This window comes from Solanum stenotomum, chromosome 5 (assembly GCF_019186545.1).
Source record: "Solanum stenotomum isolate F172 chromosome 5, ASM1918654v1, whole genome shotgun sequence".
Lineage (NCBI taxonomy): Eukaryota > Viridiplantae > Streptophyta > Magnoliopsida > Solanales > Solanaceae > Solanum > Solanum stenotomum.
The window spans coordinates 40867694-40883348 of NC_064286.1; the positions used below are offsets into that span (position 1 = coordinate 40867694).

Below are 15655 nucleotides of genomic sequence, written 5' to 3' on the forward strand. Positions count from 1 at the left end.
TATTTGGTCTGGATCTTGAGCGTGCCCTACAAAAAATGAAATGTTCTTAGATATAAGATGCAAGTTGAAGTACATTCAGGAAATAAAATAGGGAAAGAGTATTTTGGCTCATGATTGTAGAAGTCGAATGGCGCCTCCGGTCGTGCCCCGAGACTTGATGTTATTTTCTTGATTCTTGTGTTCCTGCGCTCAAAGAATTTTTTTTAGTTTGGGAAGGGGTGTTGATTTGTATCAACTCGCGGACTGAAGCCTCGTCACTAGAATCTCTCGAAATTTTCTTAGCCTGCACATAGTTTCTTAACCTAGAGACTTGGTAGGTGGAAGAGTAGAAAAAAATCTTTTGAAAATAATTAGATTGTTTTTCTAGAAAATAAGTATACTATGTATATATTAGGTATGTATATATATAGTAATTCTCCAGCATTTGTTTTTAGGTTATGACATGTTCCGAAGTTGATCGAGTTTTCCATTCTGTTGACTATATCCAACATAGTCTTCTTGTAGCTTTTACCCTCCTGATGAAGCTTCTCTAGCTTTTTTGCAGACACTGCGACGATCGAGATTCTTTATATTATGAGGTTACACTAACTATAATGAAGTGCTTCCTAAGGGTGAGGAAGTGCTTCCTAAGAGTGAGAAAAAAATGGAAATTATGGAGTGCATTGATCGAGCCTGACTCATGCTACCTATGTATCCCCAAAATAGGAATCAAATCGTAATGTAGTTTGAATACAAGTGGGAGAAATAGAAGTATGTAATGCAATGACCGAGCTTGACACAAGCTGCCTACGTATCCAAGTGGAATCAGGTCGTAACGTAGTTCAATACAATAGAAAGTGAAAAATATGCAATGGAATGACCGGGCCTGACTCAGGCTGCCTACGTATCCAAGCGAAATCAGGTCATAACGTAGTTCAGATACAATAGAAAAGTGAAAAAATATGAAGGAAAAGTAAGAAACACGTAGTGCAATGACCAAGTCTGACTCAGACTGCCTACATATCCAAACGAAATCAGGTCAGGACGTAGTTCAAATACAAAAGGAAAGTGAAAAATATGAAGGAAAAGTAAGAAACACGTAATGCAATGACCGAGCCTAACTTAGGCTGCCTACGTATCCAAGCGGAATCAGGTTAGGACGTAGTTCAAATACAATATGAAAAGGGGAAAATATAAAATGGAATGACCGGGCCTGACTCAGGCTGCCTACGCATCCGAGAGGAATTAGGTTAGGACGTAGTTCAAATACAATTGAAAAGACAAAAATGTAAGGGACCAAATCTGACAAGGATTGCCTACGTATCCCACCGAGGGAATTCAGGTCGAGCATAGTTCTAAATACATGGAAATGATGATTTTGGATTTTCTAAGGAAGATCGGATCCGATATGGGTTTCTTACGTACCCCGTCGTGGGAAGTCAAGTCTAGACGTAGTTGTGTTACATCACAAATGCAAAAGTACCATAAATAAGCGCTAATCTTGAAGTCTTTAGATGTTGTATATCTTGATGGCGTCTGAATTGATTGACTTTGTGCTCACTCTGCCGTCCATTTCTGCTAAGATTACCGTTTCTCTAGAGAGTACTCTATGAACCATGTAGGGGCCAATTTGGTGCAAATTTCCCTTTGACTTCTTCTTGGTGAGAAAAGATCTTCTTCAATACTAATTGCCCCAGTGTGAACTGTCGAGGTTTGACTTTCTTGTTGAATGCTTTGGTCATTCTGTTCTGATAGAGTTGTCCATGACAAACCGCGTCCATCCTTTTTTCATCGATGAGCATCAGTTGTTCATGCTTGCTACGTATCCATTCTGCATAGTCCAAACCAACCTCTTGGATAATCCTTAAAGATGGTATTTCTACCTCGGCAGGTATTACTACCTTCGAACCATAAACCAACACATAAGGAGTTACCCCAGTTGATGTTCTGATTATGGTGCAATAACCGAGTAAAGCATATGGTAGCTTCTCATGTCATTGCCTGTTACTGTCCACTATTTTCCTTAAAATCTTCTTGATATTCTTATTTGCAGCCTCAATTGCTCTATTCATTTGTGGCCGGTAAACTGTGGAATTTGGATGAGCAATCTTGAACCTTTCACAAGTTTCCCTTATAAGATCGTTGTTGAGGTTGACTGCATTATCTGTTATGATTGATTATGGAATTCCAAACCGTCAAACTAGATTGTTGCGAACAAAGTCTGCTACCACCTTCTTTGTCACTGCCTTGTATGTCGAATCTTCAACCCATTTTGTGAAATAATCAATAGCCACCAGAATGAAACGATGTGCATTTGATGCGGGAGGCTCTATGGGTCCAATAACATCCATGCCCCAAGCGGCAAATGGCCAAGGGGAACCCATCACATTGAGCTCATTCGGTGGAACCCATATAAAATATCCATGCACTTGACATTGATGACACTTTTGCACATACCGAATGATGTCTCTCTCCATGGTCATCCAAAAATATCCAGCTCTTAAAATCTTCTTTGCCAAAGTGAACCCATTCATGTGAGGTCCACATGTTCCTGCATGTATTTCTTCCAAAATCCTTGTCGCTTCTGCGACATCGACATACCTCAACAATCCTAAATCTGAAGTTCTCCTATATAGGATTTCTCCATTAAGGAAGAAATGATTGGCCATCCTTCTCAAAGTCTGTTTCTGCTTACTTGTGGCATCTTCAGGATATTCTTATGCTTCTATCAATCTTTTGATGTCATAGTACCAGGGTTTTCCATCCAGTTCCTCATCTACATGAAAACAGTATGCATGTTGATCATGTATCTCTATATAGATAGGGTTGATGTAATTCTTGTCTGGGTGTTGAATCATTGAGGACAAAGTTGCCAAAGCATCGGCAAACTCATTTTGAGCTCGAGGGACATGCTTGAACTCAATCCTTGTGAATCTCCTACTCAACTCTTTGATGTAATGCAAATAAGGCAGGATCTTGACATTCTTAGTGGTCCATTCTCCTTGCACCCGATGAACCAATAAATCAGAATCTCCTATCACCAAAAGTTCTTTAATGTTCATGTTGATGGCCATCCTAAGTCCGAGAATACAAGCTTCATATTCCACCATGTTATTGGTACAGTAGAACCTAATCTTNACCCATCACATTGAGCTCATTTGGTGGAACCCGTATAAAATATCCATGCACTTGACATTGATGACACTTTTGCACATATCGGATGATGTCTCTCTCCATGGTCATCCAAAAATATCCAGCTCTTAAAATCTTCTTTGCCAAAGTGAACCCATTCATGTGAGGTCCACATGTTCCTGCATGTATTTCTTCCAAAATCCTTGTCGCTTTTTCGGCTTCGACATACCTCAACAATCCTAAATCTGAAGTTCTCCTATATAGGATTTCTCTATTAAGGAAGAAATGACTGGCCATCCTTCTCAAAGTCTGTTTCTGCTTACTTGTGGCATCTTCAGGATATTCTTGTGCTTCTATCAATCTTTTGATGTCATAGTACCAGGGTTTTCCATCCAGTTCCTCATCTACATGAAAACAGTATGCATGTTGATCATGTATCTCTATATAGATAGGGTTGATGTAATTCTTGTTTGGGTGTTGAATCATCGAGGACAAAGTTGCCAAAACATCAGCAAACTCATTTTGAGCTCGAGGGATATGCTTGAACTCAATCCTTGTGAATCTCCTACTTAACTCTTTGATGTAATGCAAATAAGGCAGGATCTTGACATTCTTAGTGGTCCATTCTCCTTGCACCTGATGAACCAATAAATCAGAATCTCCTATCACCAAAAGTTCTTTAATGTTCATGTTGATGGCCATCCTAAGTCCGAGAATACAAGCTTCATATTCCACCATGTTATTGGTACAGTAGAACCTAATCTTAGCTGAGATTGGGTAATGCTAACCTGTTTCCGAAATAAAGACTGCTCTTATTCCAACTCTAATAGAGTTTGATGCTCCATCAAAGAACATCCTCCATCCATCATACGACTCTGATATGTCTTCTCCTACAAACAAAACCTCTTCATCATGGAAGTAGGTCGTGAATGGCTTGTAATCCTGGTCCACCGGGTTTTCTGCGAGGTGATCAGCCAGGGCTTGTCCTTTGATAGCCTTCTGTGTCACATACACGATATCAAACNCATCATGGAAGTAGGTCATGAGTGGCTTGTATTCCTGGTCCGTCGGGTTTTCTGCGAGGTGATCAGCCAGGGCTTGTCCTTTGATGGCCTTCTGTGTCACGTACACGATATCAAACTTGCTCAACAAAATTTGCCACTTTGCCAGCTTACTTGTAGACATTGGTTTCTGAGAGATGTACTTGAGTGGATCAATTCTTGAGATCAAGTACGTGGTGTATGCAGACAGGTAATGCCTAATTTTTTGTGCAATCCAAGTCAAAGCGCAACATGTTCGTTCCAACAAGGTGTATCTTGCCTCGTATGGTGTGAACTTCTTACTCAAATAGTAAATAGCTTGCTCTCTTCTACCTGTATCATCATGCTTCCCTAATACACATCCAAATATATTATTCATAACAGATAGATACAATAACAAAGGCTTTCCAGGCTCTGGTGGGACCAATACTGGTGGGTTGGACAAGTATTATTTGATTCTATCGAAAGCCCTTTGGCATTCCTCTGTCCATTTCGTGGCATCATCCTTCTTCAGTAATTTGAATATAGGTTCATAGATCACTATGGATTGAACTATGAAGCGATTGATGTAATTCAGTATTCCCAAGAAACTCATCACGTCCTTCCTAGTCTTGGGTGGAGGTATCTTGGATTGCCTTTATCATTGATGGATCCAACTCTATGCCTTTCTTGCTAACGACAAATCCCAATAGTTTTCCCGCAGATACTCCAAATACATACTTTGTTGGATTCAACTTCAGATTATACTAACGCAACCTCTCAAAGAACTTTCGCAAGTCATCCAAGTGGTCTGAACTTCTTTTGGATTTGATAATGACATCATCCACGTACACTTCAATTTCCTTATGGATCATGTTGTGAAAAAGTGTAGCCATGGCCCTCATGTAGGTTGCACCGGCATTTTTAAGACCAAATGGCATTACTCTATAGCAATACACTCCTCATGGAGTGATAAATGCTATCTTTTCTGCATCATCTTCATCCATCAGGATTTGGTGATATCCTGCAAAGCAATCGACAAATGATTGCAACTCATGTTTTGCACAATTATCTATGATTATATGAATATTTGGAAGAGGGAAGTCATCCTTAGGACTTGCTCTGTTGAGATCTTGATAGTCCACACATATTCTGATCTTTCCATTTTTGTTTGGCACATGCACAATATTAGCTAACCATGTGGGGTAATTTGTAACCCTCATAACGTTCACTTCAATTTTCTTAGTTACCTCCTCCTTGATCTTTAAACTCAAATCTAGCTTGAATTTTCTTGTCTTTTGCTTAACGGGTAGACAAATGGGATCAGTTGGTAATTTGTGCGAGAAAATATCAGTGCTTAATCCTGGCATGTCATCATAAGGCCAAGCAAATACGCCGATGTACTGCTTAAGCAACTCTATTAACTCTTGTTTTCTTTCAACCTCCAAATGTATGCTGACTTGTGTTTCCTTAACGATATCCTCATTTCCTAAGTTGACCACCTCTGTTTCATCCATATTGCGTTTCTTCTGACTTTCAATTTGTTCAATCTCATGTGGTAAATTTTCAGGCATCATGCTCTTATCATACTCTTCGTGATCTTGTTCATCACTTTCACCTTGCTCGGTAGATTTGTTACACGTCACAATCGTTGAACGAAGATTTTTATTAATATGAGCGCTGAAAAGTGCAAAAGGTAAGTAAAAATAAATAGATATTTAAAATAAAGAGAAACTTTTTAAAGAAAAATAAAGACTTTTTATTTCAAAGCATTCTAGTTTTTAGAAGAGGCAAGCAACAAAAGATTAGGCATGATTCAAGCCTCAATTTGATCATGAGAATTTTAAAATTAAGACTACTTTTCCACACTACCAGGACTCTGGTTGAAACAAGGATAGGCAGATGGTCAAATTCTACAAGATTTCTCCAGGTTCGACATCACGAATAGTCAACTTGTTGAGACTTATCTCTTTCTCTTCTCCAGCCATGACCACGAACAAATTGTCTATTCCTTCTACGATGTCATCAACGCCAGTTTGATCTGGAATCAAAGCTTGTTCTAGTACAAAGATTGTATCGCTTGACCCGTGACAGTGTCTTCCCGAGGCAGGCTCATATCTGAGTCCGTTGGTGCCTCTCTAATGCTTCAGCTGGATCAGCTCAACTATGCCATTGGACTTAGGTCTAAGTCCATTCTTAGGCTGATATCCATACTTCAATATCTCTGACGCAACCATTTTCACTGCACTTGACAACTTTGTATTACCTGTCTCTGCTTCCTCACCGACCCTTATAGCTTGTATAATTTCCAAAGTGTGAAATGTGGCNCTGGATCAACTCAACTATGCCATTGGACTTAGGTCCAAGTCCATTCTTAGGCTGATATCCATACTTCAATATCTCTGACGCAACCATTTTCACTGCACTTGACAACTTTGTATTACCTGTCTCTGCTTCCTCACTGACCCTTATAGCTTGCATAATTTCCAAAGTGTGAAAGGTGGCTCCGTCTAATTACTCGTCAGCGACTGGGATATAATTAACAGAAATGATGGGGTGACTGAGCTCTCCGTGGATGGTAACTGCAGTGCGACCCTACTAAATTTTTACACATTGGTGAAGAATGGAAGGAACCGCTCTTGCCATGTGAACCCATGGTCTTCCTAGCAACAAGTTGTAGTTGAATGATACATCCATCACTTGAAATAGGATGGAGAATTCAGCTGGCCCCACCTGCAATGTGAGATAGATCTCTTCAATGACATTTATTTGCGCTTTATCAAAAGCTCTAACTTTCACACGACTTTCCCTCATCTCTCCCGTATTAACACCTAAATCCCTCAGAGTGGTGAAAGGACATAGGTTACATCCAGAACCACCATCAATTAGAACTCGAGTCACAATCTTATCACAACATTGAAGCACTTTGTTGTGCCCAACCCCTTCTGCAGGCAACTCATCATCATGGAAAGAAATCTTATTAGCTTCCACTATTCTTCCAATCGTTGAAGCTAAGGTTTCACTTGTGGTCTCTTTTGGAACATTTACTCCGTTTAATACTTCCATTAAAGCATTCTTATGAGCTTCAGAACTCATTAGTAAAGGCAAAATAGATATGTGGGCAGGCGTCTTCTTCAGCTGCTCTTCGACTGAATAGTCTTTAGGCTGCATCTTCTTCCAAATCCCGCAGCTTCAACATCAGTAACATTCTTCTTTGGATTTTATTCTTTTCCAAGAGCTCTTTGATTTAGATCCTCTGGGGCATAACACCTCCCCGACCTAGTCATCCCTTGAGCCACGGCAGTGTTGATCATATTTCCCTTAACGGGCACTCAATAGTCCCATGGGATTGCTTTGGTGTCATATTCAGGCTTTCTAGTGATTAGAGTGGTCACTACAACTCTCTGGAGATATGTTTGAACAGTCAGAGGTTCCCTTAGTTGAACAGTGATAACAGGTTGCGCCGAAGATGTCATGGCATCTAGTTCATCTATGTCTGGACAGTCAAGCCCCCCATATTCTTCATCTAGAGTAACCATGTTGACTTCTCGATTCTCATGATTTGGCAAGGGGTTGTTGTTCACATTAGGAGGCGCTGTAGTGCATTTGATTACTCCTCTTGTGATCAAAGACTCGATCTGGTTCTTCAAACCTTAACAATCTTCTGTGTCGTCTGTTTGGATTCCCGAGTGGTAAGCGCATCACTTGTTTCCATCAAAATTGGTTGCAGAACTCCCGCTATCCTCAAACTCTCAAACAATTAGGCGTAGGGTTATGCAATCGGTGTGTAAGTGTGAGCATTTATAGCTTCAAGATTTGGATGTTGCCTCGGTTCATATGCTGGTCTATTTTAGTGGATTGGTGCTTGGACAAGGACATATAATCTTGGAGGATTTTGGTATGTTGGTGCTCGGGATGGATTATAGTGTGGTTGGGTATTATATACTGGGTATGGGATGTATGAAGTATGCACAACGATTTGGGGATTATTGGGGTATTGATGGGACGATCCTCATTGTTGGTAAGTGACAATTGAAATACCTCCCTTTTCTTTTTGATACCACCAATGGAACCCGATTGTATGGCCCTACTTGCAGGTTGCAATGCGACTATAGACTGAATCTTCCCATATTTGACACCTTCTTCTATGAAGTCTCCCATCTTGACCAGTTCTGCGAACTTCTGCCCCATTATTGACATCATTTTGTCAAAGTAGACACCTTCTTGAGCTTGAATAAAGTACTTCGAGAGATCACTCTCATCTAGTGGTGGTTGCACCCTTGTGGCTTCGGTTCTCCAATGTCGTGCTTACTCTTGGAAATTCTCTGATGGCTTCTTCTGTATGTTGGTCAATGAGAATCTGTCAGCAGCAATTTTAGTATTGAATCTGAAGCGATTCATGAAGTCCTCAGTCATTTCCTGCCAATCACACCATTTTCGAGGGTCCTAGAACATATACCAGGTCAATGCTTCTCCTGACAGACTCCGGATGAACAACCTCATCCTTAACTTCTCATTTCTCCCTACACCGACTAACTTGTCACAGTATGCCCTTAAATGTGCGTGAGGGTCACCTTTTCCATCGAACATGTCAAACTTCGGTGGTTTGTACCCTACCAACATGTCAATGTCTGGATAGATGCACAAGTCATCATAATCCAGACTCTCCGTTCCTCTAGTAACTTGTAAGCTTTTCAATGCCTTTCTTAGGCCCTGAAGCTGGGAATTTATCGATGCATCTTCTTTCAGCTGGGTATCTTTCTCCATTTCTGCATATTGATCGACATCATACGGTACATTAACCACTGCTGGGATAGTGAAGGTAGGAGCTCCAGTGGCATATACCGGTTGAACATGTGGCTCATAGGGAGCGACAACATGTGCCCCAAGTATCTGCTACATTGTAGGTATGGTAGGGTCGGGAATGGTCCTAACTGCGATTGGAGAAACTGGTGGAACTCGACCGTGAGCGGGAGCGTGTTGAGTTTGTTCTGGCTGATTTGGCAAGTCGGCAGAAGGCAAGTCAGCCTTTCCAAAGTAGATAGGCGTCTTAAAAGTAGGGAAAGTGGTAGCTGACAGTTTGACCAAGTCTCCCACTTGGCGTAATTCTTCATTTTGGATGTCCTTCATGCTCTGAGAACCTACGGGGTTCTCAATAGGTATCATTATGCTTGCAACAACGTTGAACTTGTCTTTATCAGTCATCTTTCCTTTTGATCGAAGGTTGTATCGTGAGTCAGCTAGTTTGCAAGTCGACACAAATCAACATACTTTGGGGATATAAAGGTTGTATCGTGAGTCAACCAGTTTGCACTTGGCGTAAATGTTGAATTAACTGCTGTCGGAGTGACTGATGGACTGGACTGACGGGCCGTCATTCAATCGACGGTCCAGGTATGTGGGATTTCACTAGTGGGTTCCTTTCGCCCATTGGGTCCCTAGAATTCAGTCAGTTTCTTGATTCCATGATTATGAACAGGCTTAGGGTTTCTAGAATTATAGCANGGTATCATTATGCTTGCAACAACGTTGAACTTGTCTTTATCAGTCATCTTTCCTTTTGATCGAAGGTTGTAGCGTGAGTCAGCCAGTTTACCAGTCGACACAAATCAACATACTTTGGGGATAAAGGTTGTATCATGAGTTAACCAGTTTGCACTTGGCGTAAATGTTGAATTAACTACTGTCGGAGTGACTGACGGACTGGACTGACGGGCCGTCATTCAATCGACGGTCCAAGTATGTGGGATTTCACTAGTGGGTTCCTTTCGCCCATTGGGTCCCTAGAATTCAGTCAGTTTCTTGATTCCATGATTATGAACAGACTTAGGGTTTCTAGAATTACAGCAGATCATCATGAATTAGTTATTTAAATATTCCAAATCAGATTATCATGTTATTGCTCAGTTTATCGCATAAATTTCAGAACCCTAGCTGTGTATTTCTTTAGTTCTTAAATTACACATGCTAGGTCAGATATTTCAGTATTTAATTTTACATGCCTTAGTTTATGAATCCATCATTACCAGATTAATTGTTGTATTCTCAGGTTGCATGTTCAGTTTCGAGCTATCCAGTATTTACAGAAATTTAGTCATAACCAGTTAATCACTTAATTCATTGGGAGTAGCATAATACTGAGTTGGACTAGGGTTCAGCGTACCCATATAGTCCCAGAACTACGAGCCACGTAGGTGTAAGTCCCCTATGTGGGCAACATCAGTTTAGTGATCACGCCAGCATGCCTCTATACCTCTGGCAGGGTATATTGGGTCCTCTCGATGGGGTGTATACATCGGACTCCACATTTAGCTCATGTGGTTTTATGTCAGTTATTAGTAGCTCCCACAGTTCAGTCAGACTTTTTTACATTGACCATATGTCAGTACAGTCAGTATTCAGTCTCAACATGTTATAAATTTGGTCATTGCATCAGTATTTTCAGTATCTATATCATGTTAAGATTATTTCATTGCTTTATTGCTTTGTTTAGTTATATGTTATTTCAGCTTTACTCTATCATGCATGCTCATTACCTTTCAAGTACTGACGCATACGTGCGCTACATCTTCTCGTGATGTAGGTTTAGGTTCTCAGCACCATATCACGCTTAGATCGATTCCCGATATTCAGTTCAGCAACATCAGTGGTGAGTCCTCATTCTTCGAGGACTAGTGACTTGTTTATCTTTATCGCTTTTAGTTTTTAGTTTCAGTTTTGCTAGACCTAGTTGGGGCATGTCCCAACATTTCTAGTCAGTTTAGAGGCTTATTTCAAACATAGTTAGATTCAGCTTAGTATTTTGAGTTTGATATTTCTTTTGTATTAAACTCTCAGATTTGATATATTAAGTTATAGTATATGGGTATTCCCCATCTTTTCAGTTTATTTATGAATTAGCTTCCGCATTAGTTTATTATCTTTAGTATGCTCATGATCATGCTAGCAGGGTTAGCTTGGGATCACTTGTGGTCCTAGGTCCTGTATCCGCATCTAGGGGGTAGCTCGGGGCGTGACAAACTTGGTATCAGAGCATTAGGTTTAAGTGTCATAGGATGTCTAAAAAGCCGCACTAGGTAGAGTCCTTTTCATGGGTGTGAAGTGCACCACATCTAATGAGAGGGAGGCTACAAAGTGATTTTAGGAAAACTTCACTTTCTTGATATTCTTATCGTGCATTGGTATGATCTCCTTTCTAATCCATCGTTATGCGTTTAAGATCATGTCTCCTCATAGAGCTTAGGCAAGGAATGCTAATGCACGCAATGCTAACGCAATTTCTCTAGTCCTAGATCAGGAAGTTTCGAATGCAGAGTTTTGAAATGCCAATTCAGCTTTTGGCTCAAGTATGACCAACGAGAACAATCAACATGTTCCAGTTCCTACTAATAGAACTGGTGGATCAGTGGCAGCTAGAGTTTGAGATTTTTATAAGGATGAATCCGCCTGAGTTTTAGGGTCACAAGTTGGTGAAGACCCACAAAACTTCATTGATGAGGTTAAGAAAATCTTTGGAGTGATGCAAGTGACTGATAATGGTAGGGTTGAGTTGGCATCCTACCAGCTTAAGGGTGTAGCTCACATATGGTACACTCAACGGAAAGATTCAGGGGCTACTTTAGCTTTTATGACTCCTTTCATAGCAGTCCAATTTAGTGTTAGCCCAAAAACTCTCTCAGAACCCTTCTCAGTCTCTACTCCAGTCGGTGACCCAGTTATAGCTAGATGGGTATACAGAAATTGCCCTGTCACAGTCTCTCAGAAAGTCACCTCAGCAGATCTTGTAGAGTTAGAAATGGTAGACTTCGATGTCATTCTAGGCATGGATTGGTTACATTCCTGTTATGCCTCAGTCGATTGTAGAACTAGGATTGTTCGTTTTCAGTTTCCAGACGAACCAATCCTAGAATGGAAGAGTAGTAGCTTAGCACCTATGGGTCGATTCATTTCTTACCTTAAGGCCAGATTGATGATCTCTAAGGGTTATCTCTATCATCTAGTTCGGGTTAAGGATTCTAGCTCCGAAACCCCAACTCTTGAATCAGTCCTCGTAGTCAATGAGTTTCCAGAAGTGTTTCCAGAAGATCTTCCAGAGTTCCTCCTGAAAGGGAAATCGACTTTGGAATTGATCTCCTTCCAGATACCCAGCCTATCTCTATTCCTCCTTACAGAATGGCTCCAGCTGAGCTTAAGGAATTGAAAGAGCAGTTGAAAGACCTTCTAGATAAGGGCTTCATCAGACCCAGTATTTCGCCATGGGGTGCACCAGTGTTCTTCATGAAGAAGAAAGATGGTTCTCTCAGAATGTGTATTGACTATAGGCAGTTGAACAAAGTCACAATCAAGAATAAGTTTCCTATCCCCAGAATTGATGACTTGTTTGACCAACTTCAGGGTGCTAGTCATTTCTCAAAGATAGATCTCAGTTCAAGTTATCATCAGCTTAGAGTCAGAGCTAGTGACATTCCGAAGACAACCTTCAGAACTCGATATGGTCATTACGAATTTGTAGTTATGTCATTTGGACTAACCAATGCTCCTGCAGCTTTCATGGATTTGATGAACAGAGTGTTCAAGCAGTACTTGGACTTGTTCGTTATCGTCTTTATTGATGATATCCTCATTTATTCTAGGAATGAGGAAGAACATGCGAGTCATTTGAGAGTTGTTCTGCAAACTCTCAAAGATCGCCAGATATTTGCAAAATTTAACAAGTGCGAGTTTTGGTTACAATCAGTTGCCTTCCTTGGGCATATTGTGTCTAGTGAAGGAATTCGAGTAGATTCCCAGAAGATAGAAGCAGTGAAACAATGGCCTAGACCTACCTCTGCTACAGATATCAGAAGTTTCTTAGGTCTAGCAGGTTATTACAGAAGGTTTATGGAAGGATTTTCATCCATAGCCTCACCATTGACTATGTTGACTCAGGAGATGGTCAAGTTTCAGTGGTCAGATGATTGTGAGAAAAGCTTCGCAGAATTGAAAACTAGGTTGACTACAACTCCTGTCTTGACTCTACCAGAGGGTTCAGAAAGTTATGTGATCTATTGTGATGTATCCAGGGTCGGCCTAGGTTGTGTGTTGATGCAGCGAGGTAAGGTTATAACTTATGCTTCCAGACAACTTAAGGTGCATGATAAGAACTATCCAACTCATGACCTCGAGCTTCCAGCAGTGGTGTTTGCACTTAAGATTTGGAGACACTACTTGTATGGTGTTCATGTAGATGTGTTCACAGACCATAAAAGCCTTCAATATGTGTTCACCCAGAAAGAGTTGAATCTTTGCCAGAGAAGATGGCTAGAGTTCCTCAATGATTATGATATGAGTGTGCATTACCACCCTGGTAAGGCAAATGTTGTAGCAGATGCCCTTAGCAGACTATCTATGGGTAGTGTAGCACATGTTGAGGAAGAAAGGAGAGAGCTAGCAAAGGATATTCACAGACTTGCTCGCCTAGGAGTTCATCTTATGAGCATATCAGATGGTGGTGTAACGGTTTAGAATGGGGCAAAATCTTCTTTAGTATTAGAAGTTAAGGAAAAGCAAGACAGTGATCCAATATTGCTAGAGCTTAAGGGTGCAGTCCAGAAGCAGACAGTGGAGATATTCTCCCAAGGGGGAGATCGTGTACTTCGCTATCAAGGTAGATTGTGTGTTCCTGATGTGGGTGAATTGAGACAACATATTCTCACAGAAGCCCACAATTCTAGATATTCTATTCATCCAGGCGCCACTAAGATGTACCGTGACCTGCGGGAAGTCTATTGGTGGAATGGTATGAAAAGAGGTATAGCAAATTTTGTGGCTAAGTACCCCAATTGCCTGCAAGTCAAGGTAGAACATCAGAAACTAGGAGGTATGACTCAAGAGATTGACATTCCTACTTGGAAGTGGGAAGTGATCGACATGGACTTCATCACAGGTTTACCTCGTACTCGCAGACAACATGACTCCATTTGGGTGATTGTTGATAGGGTTACTAAGTCTTCTCGCTTTTTAGCGATCAAGACTACAGATTCGGCGGAGGATTACGCCAAGCTTTACATTAATGAGATTGTGAGGTTGCATGGGATTCCTTTGTCTATCATCTCAGATAGAGGTCCTCAGTTTACCTCTCATTTCTGGAAGTCATTTCAGAAGGGTCTTGGTACTCAGGTTAACCTTAGCACAACATTTCGTCCACAGACGGATGGTCAGGCAGAACGTACCATTCAGACCTTAGAGGACATGTTGAGAGCTTGTGTGATCGACTTCAAGGGTAGTTGGGATGATCACCATTCCAACATTCAGATGGCCCCTTATGAGGCATTGTATGGGCGTAGATATAGATCTCCAGTTGGTTGGTTTGAATTAGGTGAAGCAGCCTTGATAGGACCAGATTCGGTCCTTGGTGCTATGGAGAAAGTGCAACTCATTAGAGATAGACTTAAGACTGCTCAGAGTCACCAGAAGTCTTATGCAGATGTGAGAAGAAGGGAACTAGAGTTCCAAGTTGATGATTGGATTTTCCTGAAAGTGTCACCCATGAAGGGGGTTATGAGATTTGGCAAGAAAGGGAAGCTTAGTGCCAAATATGTAGGCCTTTACCGAATCTTGAAAAGGATTGGTAAAGTGGCTTATGAGTTAGAGTTCCCAACAGACTTAGCAGCAGTACATCCAGTCTTTCACATTTCTCTTTTGAAGAAATGTGTGGGTGATCCAGCATCCATAGTACCATTAGAGAGTGTGGCCGTGAAAGATAGCCTTTCATATGAGGATGTACTAGTTGAGATTCTCGATCGTCAGGTTAGAAGGCTGAGAAACAAAGAAGTCGCTTCAATCAAGGTTATGTGGAGGAGTTAGTCCGTAGAGGGAGCTACTTGGGAAGCAGAAGCAGCCATGAAGTCCAAGTATCCTCACCTCTTTCCTTCCGATTCCATTCCAGCTTGAGGTAATAGTTCCTCTTCAGTTTTTCAATCATTCATGATTAAATTCAGTCTTAGAATCATATTTCTTCAGTCTGTACTTGCATTTTCAGCGTATTTGCATGTTCTTGGAACTCAGTTAAGTTAGAAATTTAGTTCTTAGTGTTTAGTGGTAGGGATTGCAGCCCTCCCCCTCTATTTCAGCTAGATTAGTCTTCATTCGAGGATGAATGGTCCTAAGGGGGAGATAATGTAACACCCTGTATTCGAATCAGGCCAAAAATGCAGATTTTGAGAAGTTGCAGGTGCAACTTACGGTCACCATCCACGGACCGTAGGTCAGACCACGGCCCGTGCTGGTGGTCCGTGATTCACCACTGCAACCCCTCCCCAAACCAGCTCAGAAAATTGGCTAAGTCCCGACTCACGGACAGACCCACAGTCCGTAGATCAGACCACGGTCCGTGGATCGAGACTTCCTTACCCAGCCTCTAACACAAACTACGGTCGACCAGCACAGACTGTCATTCGATGCACGGTCCGTAGGTCTGACCGTAAGGGAGGGTCAGCAGTCAGTTAGATGAAAATTGTGGTTAAGTCAACTTCATATGGTCATAA

General features: G+C 41.2%; 1 protein-coding gene across 1 annotated transcript; it reads right to left on the reverse strand.

Moving 5' to 3' along the window:
• Window positions 1-1586: 1586 nt before the first annotated feature.
• Window positions 1587-2648, reverse strand: LOC125863978 (uncharacterized). The gene is made up of 2 exons (XM_049543935.1): window positions 2181-2648; window positions 1587-1880 (listed from the first exon to the last, which is right to left on the reverse strand). Exons 1-2 carry the CDS (start codon window positions 2646-2648, stop codon window positions 1587-1589), a joined length of 762 nt encoding a protein of 253 aa, XP_049399892.1.
• Between the last annotated feature and the right edge of the window lie 13007 nt (window positions 2649-15655).

Excerpts from the sequence above, each read along its gene's own strand:
- LOC125863978 (XM_049543935.1), bottom strand. The coding sequence starts at position 2,648 with ATGGCCAATCATTTCTTCCTTAATGGAGAAATCCTATATAGGAGAACT. Across the intron at positions 1,881-2,180 it reads ACTTTGTTCGCAACAATCTA|GTAGTAATACCTGCCGAGGT; the intron begins GTTTGACGGTTT and ends TATGGTTCGAAG.